This window comes from Triticum aestivum, chromosome 2D (assembly GCF_018294505.1).
Source record: "Triticum aestivum cultivar Chinese Spring chromosome 2D, IWGSC CS RefSeq v2.1, whole genome shotgun sequence".
Lineage (NCBI taxonomy): Eukaryota > Viridiplantae > Streptophyta > Magnoliopsida > Poales > Poaceae > Triticum > Triticum aestivum.
In genome coordinates, this window is record NC_057799.1 from 119,737,499 (window position 1) to 119,747,136 (window position 9,638).

Consider the following 9,638-nt stretch of genomic DNA (forward strand, 5'->3'; position numbering starts at 1 on the left):
CATTGCAATCATGCTCATCATTCAAATATTTAGTGCCAAACATTTTAATGCATTCTTCTTCTAACACTTGAGCACAATTTTCCTTTCCATCATTTTCACGAAAGATATTAAAAATGAAGCATATGAGGCAAACTCAATTCCATTTTTTTGTAGTTTTCTTTTATAAACTAAACTAGTGATAAAACAAGAAACAAAAAAGATTCGATTGCAAGATCTAAAGATATACCTTCAAGCACTCACCTCCCCGGCAACGGCGCCAGAAAAGAGCTTGATGTCTACTACGCAACCTTCTTCTTGTAGACGTTGTGGGGCCTCCAAGTGCAAAGGTTTGTAGGACAGTAGCAAATTTCCCTCAAGTGGATGACCTAAAGTTTATCAATCCGTGGGATGTGTAGGATGAAGATGGTCTCTCTCAAACAATCCTGCAACCAGATAACAAAGAGTCTCTTGTGTCCCCAACACACCCAATACAATGGTAAATTGTATTGGCGCACTAGTTCGGCGAAGAGATGGTGATACAAGTGCAATATGGATGGTAGATATAGGTTTTTATAATCTGAAATAATAAAAGCAGCATGGTAACTAATGATAAAAGTGAGCGAAAACGGTATTGCAATGCGTTGAAACAAGGCCTAGGGTTCATACTTTCACTAGTGCAAGTTCTCTCAACAAGCATAACATAATTAGATCATATAACTATCCCTCAAGATGCAACAAAGAGTCACTCCAAAGTCACTAATAGCGGAGAACAAACGAAGAGATTATTGTAGGGTACGAAACCACCTCAAAGTTATTCTTTCCGATCAATCCATTGGGCTATTCCTATAAGTGTCACAAACAACCCTAGAGTTCGTAGTAAAATAACACCTTAAGACACAAATCAACCAAAACCCTAATGTCACCTAGATACTCCAATGTCACCTCAAGTATCCGCGGGTATGATTATACGATATGCATCACACAATCTCAGATTCATCTATTCAACCAACACAAAGAACTTCAAAGAGTGCCCCAAAGTTTCTATCGGAGAGTCAAGACGAAAATGTGTGCCAACCCCTATGCATAGATCCCCAAGGTCACGGAACCCGCAAGTTGATCACCAAAACATACATCAAGTGAATCAATAGAATGCCCCATTGTCACCACAGGTATCCCACGCAAGACATACATCAAGTGTTCTCAAATCCTTAAAGACTCGATCCGATAAGATAACTTCAAAGGGAAAACTCAATTCATCACAAGGAGATAGAGGGGGAGAAACATCATAAGATCCAACTATAGTAGCAAAGCTCGCGTTACATTAAGATCATGCCACATCAAGAACATGAGAGAGAGAGAGAGATCAAACACATAGCTACTGGTACATACCCTGAGCCCCGAGGGTGAACTACTCCCTTCTCGTCATGGAGAGCGCCGGGATGATGAAGATGGCCACCGGTGATGATTCCCCCCTTCGGCAGGGTGCCGGAACAGGGTCCCGATTGGTTTTTGGTGGCTACAGAGGCTTGCTGCGGCGGAACTCCCGATCTAGGTTTCTTTTCGGGGGTTTCTGTATTTATAGGAATTTTTGGCGTCGTTCTCACGTCAGGGGGGGTCTCCGAGTCATCCACGAGGCAGGGGGCACGCCCAGGGGGGTAGGGCGCGCCCTCCATCCTCGTGGATGGCTCGGGACTCTTCTAGCCCAGCTATTTTACTCCGGGGGCTTCTTTTGGTCCATAAAAAATCATCAAAAATTGGCACGTCAATTGGACTCCATTTGGTATTACTTTTCTGTAAAACTCAAAAACAAGGAAAAACATAAACTGGCACTGGGCTCTAGGTTAATAGGGTAGTCCCAAAAATCATATAAAATTACATATAAAACATCCAAGATGGATAATATAATAGCATGGAACAATCAAAAATTTATAGATACGTTGGAGACGTATCAATATTCTACGAAGATCTTTATCGGTCAAACCGCATAACAACATACGTTGTTCCCTTTGTCATCGGTATGTTACTTGCCCGAGATTCGATCGTCGGTATCATCATACCTAGTTCAATCTCGTTACCGGCAAGTCTCTTTACTCGTTCCGTAATGCATCATCCCGTAACTAACTCATTAGTCACATTGCTTGCAAGGCTTATAGTGATGTGCATTACCGAGAGGGGCCCAGAGATACCTCTCCGACAATCGGAGTGACAAATCCTAATCTCGATCTATGCCAACTCAACAAACACCATCAAAGACACCTATAGAGCATCTTTATAATCACCCAGTTACGTTGTGATGTTTGATAGCACACTAAGTGTTCCTCCGGTATTCGGGAGATGCATAATCTCATAGTCATAGGAACATGTATAAGTCACGAATAAAGCAATAGCAATAAACTAAACGATCATAGTGCTAAGCTAACGAATGGGTCAAGTCAATCACATCATTCTCTAATGATGTGATCCTGTTCATCAAATGACAACTCATGTCTATGGCTAGGAAACTTAACCATCTTTGATTAACAAGCTAGTCAAGTAGAGGCATACTAGTGACACTCTGTTTGTCTATGTATTCACACATGTACTAAGTTTTCGGTTAATACAATTCTAGCATCAATAATAAACATTTATCATGATATAAGGAAATATAAATAACAACTTTATTATTGCCTCTAGGGCATATTTCCTTCAGCCCTCCCATTGGGCTTCGTCGTGCTCCCGGATGGAGTCCTCGAGCACCCACCTCCTCCTCGGCGGTCATCGGATGTGGGGGTCCATCCATTAGGTCGGCACGTACCGTGGGTTATTCTTCTCCAGATTCTGGTTAAATGCTTCTAAATGCTGGGGGTCCATCCACTCGTCGGCCAATCACAAACGACATTTGCTGCTACTCTCTCTGTCCTTCAAAGAGTGTACTTTTAATTTTATTGGAAAGTCATTTTTTTATGTTTGATCGTATTTACACAGTAATACACCAATATTTATGCCATCAAATTAATAGCATTAGATTCATGATAAAATATATTTTCATCATATACCTATTTGGTTTCACAACATTGATATATTTTTGCACAAACTCGTCAAACTTTGAGATAGTTTGACCCTCCAACAAAGTTGAAAGTACACTCTTTGAAGGACGCAGGGAGTATGCTAGTAGTAGCTGGTTTTGGTGACCAAACCGAAGCTACCAGCTAACTGAAATACCAACAGATTCAGGGCATGGCGAAAGCCTGAAAGCGATCACACGACGGTGCCTGAGAGCTTTTTTAAAAAGATGGAATAGATCTTTCCATTAAACATAATATCAAACCAGATCGTCGACAACCAGGGCCTGGAGGAAGGTAGGAGCACCGCCCGGTCATACAACAGCCAACTTAGAGCATGATTAATAGTATAGCCACCTGTTGACTATAAGATGTTGCCATGTCATCTATAGTCAACTTAATAGACAACATATATAATAATTAGCTATATAGAAGTACTATTTTAATATCACATGACCCACCTTACACTCTCACAACGTTTTAGGAACCCGTGTTGCAACTGACTGTTAATTTACAGTCTCGCTTCCCTTCTCTCTCCTCTTGTCTCTCATCCAACTAATATAATATTTTAAGGAAAACGCTACCGTTCATCCGACGGATGAAGTTGAGCGCGTCGACCACCTCCGCGGTCGTCGATCCGATTTTGATCGAACGGCGGGCAGTCATATCTAACCTTTGAAACTTGGCCCCTGTTTCAAAGTAACAAATGCAACATAATGCTTGCTGCAAAGGTTGTTTGACACGTCCATCACGCAACCAGCCTCCTACGCGTGCCACGCCTCCCTCATGGGTCCCTTGCTCTATCTTATCTCCACAAGAAATGTGAGCCACTTATTTTATTCATCATTTTCTTCTTCCTCCCTTTCAATGCATCTAGCACACGACAAACGACGCCAGCCGTCGGCACCTCCCTGCCGCGCCGCCATGGATCGAGGCCTCCCCCTCAACGCGACCTCAGCCACCCTCCTTCACGCCCGAAGGCAGCCATGCTGCGCGTGCTTGGCCCTCCCCGGCGACGTACATGTTTCAGGACGGCCACCAGCATCCTCCTCTGCGCCTCCATGTCCCAGTCTCTAGCACCACCATCACATCTAGGAAGAGGTTGTTTGCATCCTCCTCTGCGCCTCCATGTCCCGGCCTCCAGCACCACGTCACGTCTAGCAAGAGGTCAGAGGAGTTTCTGCAGCAATAACACTGTTGCAAATTGCGGCAGCGAATGACAAAGGTGATTTTGTTTTACGCAACAAGCCTCTTGTTGAAGATGGCCGAGCACAACACTACGTTTGTTGCAAAGGGGGCAACAATGGAATTTTCCTTTGTGCAACACGGGTCTTTTGTTTTACAGGACTTGTTTCAAAGGAAAACGGTTTGGCAGGAGCACAACAAGGCTGGTCTTCCAAAGTGCTGAGTGCAACACGAGCCTTATTGCAATGCAGAGGCTGGCGCACGCTCACAGGGCGAAGATCGGATGGCTGCCGAGCTCGCCATCCAACGGCTACCGAGGCGACGGATCTTTCTTAACATCACTAACATGTAGCACGCCACCTATTTTAATCCTTTACAGCTTGCGGACCGTACCTTATTAAACTTACTTATATTACAATTCCTAGGACAGAAAACAACTAAAAAACAACAAAGTTCAAACCCACAAAGGCTTTATTAATCTCTCCAAACAGCATTACTACTTGAGATGGCAGCTACCAGTTCCTGGGCATCCGTTTCCAAGGTGATGCGTGTCATCCCCCATGCCTGCGCAGTTTGCAACGCAGCACAACAAGCTTCAACGTCAGCTAGTAAAGATTGCAGCCTGCCAGCTCCAGCTCCTACCGCGTCTCCATCAGCATCATCTCTGATGATAAAACTCATCTCTGATGATAAAACTTTCCATCAGGCATGAAGCTGCCATCCACGTTTACCTTCATAATATCATTCGCCGGGGTTGCCCAGGCTATGTGTACAGCCGTCTTTTCCTTTGGTTTCTTCAGGAAAAAGGTCTCGACATCAGCCGCCGGCCTCCTCACATGGATCATCACCTCCACTAAGTTTAAGCTTCTTCTCGCCAGTACTAAGTTTGTTTCTAGCCAGCCACCAGTTTCATCGTTCTTGGTGCCTCAGGGCTATTGATAAACCGAGCTTTGCTCTCTTGTACTATTTCTATTGAGCAATGAACACAACACTTCTCCTGTGTCACTCATCAAATAAGAAAAGAGTACAAACTATGGTCTACCGTTACGTGCGAGCACCATCCTGTAGTGCCAAACCACCCATTTCATTCAGCGACTCACACTGCCCACATCAAAGAGGCAGCGAAATGTCAGGTAAACACCAGGCTATGGCAAACCTGGATCATCATATACTTTGCAGATCACCACATTGTGAAAACACAGGGTAGATGACGGTGCGGTCGGACACCTCCATTGCAGAAATATTATGTTACCATAACAAGTACACAGAGTTCAACAGGATCACTCGGAGGAAACAGAACAGTAAATACATCAGGCAAACACACGGTGGTTACTGAACAACTGCACAAAGATTCAGACGCTCGCAGATGCCATCCCTGCCTAGTAGCCATAGCTGGTCTTCTTCATCATCCTCGCAAACTCGCCAAAATCTATCTCGCCATCGCCTGCGACAGGACAGAAATCAAACTCAGTCACTTGATTCTCCAGTAGGATAAACTTTCAGAAAAATGAAGCTCTTCCATTCTCAGCAAAGAGAGATAAAACAGCAAACCATTTTGATCTGCCTCTTGAACCATTTCTTGGATCTCTTGGAGAGTGAAATTTTCACCCAACTCTTTGGCAATACGCTGAATATCAACATCTGAAATCTTCCCCTGCACGAGTCACACAGCATACTAGAGTTATGGTAACACTCTTCAAAAGGAACAGTCTGTTAGAACATGGTGGAGTTATAACATAAGTATGTGTCTCATTCATACTAATTCGAGTTGGCATTAGAAAAGATATCAAATTGCCATTCTGCACCAAACCACCAAAAAGCATCCAGTACTACTGTCACAATCTAGACCATTTTAGACTAATACGGTTTTCCAAGGGGAAAATTCGACCATTAATTTCTACAAAAAGTATGTTGCTTTAGATAAATTAAGTATACATACAGGACGACGATAACTGCCACACGTGTGGTATATTCGACATGCGCCCACACACCGTGTGTGGTGTGAACAGGAGGCAGCCCACACGGGCTGTGTGTGGTCGGACATTAGAATTGCCCACACGTGTGGGCGCGGCTACTTCGTGCCACACGCCCAACAAGTACTACTCATCTCCACCCCGTGCGTGTGGCACGAAGCAAAAATGCCCACACGTCCTGGCGCAGCTATGTTAGGTACCCCGCGGGGTGACGATTTAGTTGCCATCCTGGTTGGCAGATCTAGTTATCCGGGATGGCAAGTGTAGTTGTAAAAGCATGGCAACTCTATCTGTTTTGGTTAACTATAGTTGCCATGTCTGATTTATGGTAGTTGTCGCGTGTAATCAAACCATAGTTGCCATGTGTGATTAACTACTTGCCACATATGGTCAAAACAGTAGTTGCCATGTGTGTTTACCTAGTCGTCACGTGTGGTCCAACCATAGTTGCCATGTATTGTTAATCACAGTTGCCATGTGTGTTTATCTGGTTGCCACGTACGCACAACTGCAGTTGCCGTGTAGCAAAGAATCACAGTTGTGTGTGTACCGAGTTGCCACGTTCGCGTAACTGCAGTTGCCGTGTAGCAAAGAATCACAGTTGCCATGTGTGTGTACCGAGTTGCCACGTTCGCGTAACTGCAGTTGCCATCCACAAGGTAGGAGTGTCCTGTGGGCGAAAAGCAGTTCGCCCACACGCGCATGATCTAGGTGGTGGCTGTGTGGGCAAAAAGCAGTTCGCCCACACAGCGCAGCTGGCAAACAGCGTGGTGCGGGCGTGTGGGCAAACTCTCCAACGCCCACACACCAGCCCCGTCCTACGTGGCACACCAAATCCACCTTTTCGTGTCAAGATTAATGCAAAAGACAGTGAACAACGATCCAGGTGTGTGGGCGAGTTGGGTAACGCCCACACGTGTGGGCGTTAGTGTTTTCGTACATACATTAGGAAAGTATATCTCCTCATGAATCTAGAGATATCAATTAAATGTTGTAGAAGTTGGTATTTTTTTTTCTGTATTAAAGATATTAAAACGACTTAGATTGTGACTCAGAGGGAATAGTAAATTCCAATTGTCTGATAAAGTAAAGCTAACCAGTTTATAACCTGGAAAGTTGCAGTGAACCAGACTCATATTCAACAATGTATGTAGAACAAAGGAATATTGAGAAACTTTACATTTTTATCTTGGTCAATAATGCGGAACGCTTTTGTAAGCTCTTCTTTAGTGTCCCTCTCCCCAATCTTGGCAGTCATCATGTGCTCAAACTCCTCATAATCTATCGATCCACTGCCATCTTTGTCAACATCAGCAATCATCTGATTGATTTGCTGCATTATCCAAAAGCAGGGTGGAGTGTCAGTAGGAGGGATTTCCTCAATACATTATAGAGTACCCTAGTAGTAAAGGAAGGATTCATTAACCAGCTACTTTTTTAAGACGAGAGAAAATATATACCAAAATGACATGTTTGGGCAACACACATTATTTATTTAGAATTGCAATACAGCTCAATTGTCTATCATTGTAGGAATGGTCACCAGTATTGCATTAATTATTCGAGAGGCAAAATTTAACCACTTTCTCTGCAATAGATGTTTGATCATTTTTACGATCTTACAGGAGCAAGACAAGTACAAGCTCTCCTTAAAATAAGGTGGAAGAAAATGCAAAACCAACGAACTACTGTAGTAAGGTGGATGAATTGTACCTCTTCTGTCATCTCAAACCCCAAGGCTCTACAAACAAAAGCAACAATTTTAGGGCCACTATTGCTGACACGGGAAAATGGTGCTAAAATGACAATGAATATGAAATTACTACCACCTCATTGCAACATTCAGCTCCTTGGCATCGATGGTTCCTGCAATGCGAGCAAGTTTCAGATAATTAGCCCAACTAACCAATATTGCATCGGGAATAACCAGGCCGGTGAAGGAACAGATTCATTACCAGAGTTATCGGTGTCAAAAAGATCAAATGCTTCCTTTATTTCCTGCCTCTTCTGTTGCGTGAGGCCATGAGGACGAGTCCTAGGCCTCTCCCTCCTTGTCTGTCCCTTCATTGTAGACTACAATACAAGCACACGTACCAGAAGCGGATGTTGTTATCAGAATATCAGTCGAAATTATCAGCAAAGGTCGTAACAAATCATTCCGGCAAACAGGATAACCGTTGTGTAAATGTTCATGCAGAAAATTAAATCTTCAAAGATCGCTGCTTTATATTGCCACAGGAATTCAATATCAATAGTTCAAAACAGCTGCCACCTATGCAGCAAGCGCCGGACACGGATCACGGGCTCGGTGCCTGCCCGAATTCGGCGGCGACGGTTCGCAAGGAAGAAGGGGGATCTAGAGGGAGGGGAGGGCAAGGAGCTCACCATGGCAAGAGACGAGCGTCGGGTAGGGTGAACCGCCGACGAAGAGGGTCGCCGCCCGCGTGGATCTGCCGGCGCCCGAGGGGAAGAGCGATGAGGGTGGGGCGACCGTCGATCTGGTCACGAAGGAGGAGCTTTGACGCGTCGGCGTTTGGGACGAGGGGCTCGGAGAGGCCTGGACGGTCGAAGGTATTGGACCGGGCCGCGTCCGGTGGGAGATGGAATTCGTATCTTTACCGCGTTTGACGTGTCCAAGACTATTTTTCTAGACGACGAGTAATTTGAAACGGAGGAAGTACGTAGTAAGAAAAGCAAAATAAAGGAAATTCCAGTCAAAGGAAAATAAATCAGAAGCCATGTTGCCTGATGCAGACTCCTTTTGTTGGGGCAACTAAGAAATTTTGGGATTTTGGATGAAGAAGAGACTAGAAAGAGCGTTCCCCTACAGAGGGTCAGAGTCTACATCTAGGTATGACGACAGGTTTCCTTCTTTTTTCAGCGTTGTCTTGATGACGGTGATGGTGGATGACGTTTCGGCGTGGCACAAGATTATGTCACACTGAAATTTTAATTTTGCTTCATACGGTGTCTTTGATGTAATATTGCAAGTCATCCATGCACGTCTCTTTTAATGATCACAGGTATACAGTTTGTAATCCGTTTGTTTAATCAAATATATGTGGTTATTTAAAAAATGAAATTTTGGGGTTTTGGATGGAGCGTATGCGCGTAAGGGCATCTCCAACGCCGACCCTCAAACCGTCTGTATCCGTCTGGAAGCAGCTGTCCAGACCCTGCAAGCCATCCAACATCGACCCCCATTCGTTCGCGGAGCAGTCCGGACCATAATTTTCCCACAAAGTCGAAACAAACTGAGGGAAGGGGGCTTTGCCGGAGTCCGGACACGAGCCACGTAGGACTCCGACACCCCGGCCCATCAAAAACTAAGGCGGAGCCCGCACTTTTGTAGTTGACCACACTGTTTCCTCGGCAAAATCCCCCCACTGTTTTCTTTCATCTCGCTGCTCTCCACCAAATTTCCGCCCTTTTCCCCACTATCTTGTTCTCTCCTGCCGCC

General features: G+C 44.7%; 1 protein-coding gene across 1 annotated transcript; it reads right to left on the reverse strand.

Moving 5' to 3' along the window:
* Nucleotides 1-5,409: 5,409 nt before the first annotated feature.
* Nucleotides 5,410-8,855, reverse strand: LOC123052068 (probable calcium-binding protein CML13). The gene is made up of 7 exons (XM_044475133.1): nucleotides 8,564-8,855; nucleotides 8,134-8,251; nucleotides 8,008-8,044; nucleotides 7,892-7,919; nucleotides 7,359-7,511; nucleotides 5,757-5,859; nucleotides 5,410-5,649 (listed from the first exon to the last, which is right to left on the reverse strand). Exons 1-7 carry the CDS (start codon nucleotides 8,564-8,566, stop codon nucleotides 5,585-5,587), a joined length of 507 nt encoding a protein of 168 aa, XP_044331068.1. The 5' UTR covers nucleotides 8,567-8,855; the 3' UTR covers nucleotides 5,410-5,584.
* Nucleotides 8,856-9,638: the final 783 nt, after the last annotated feature.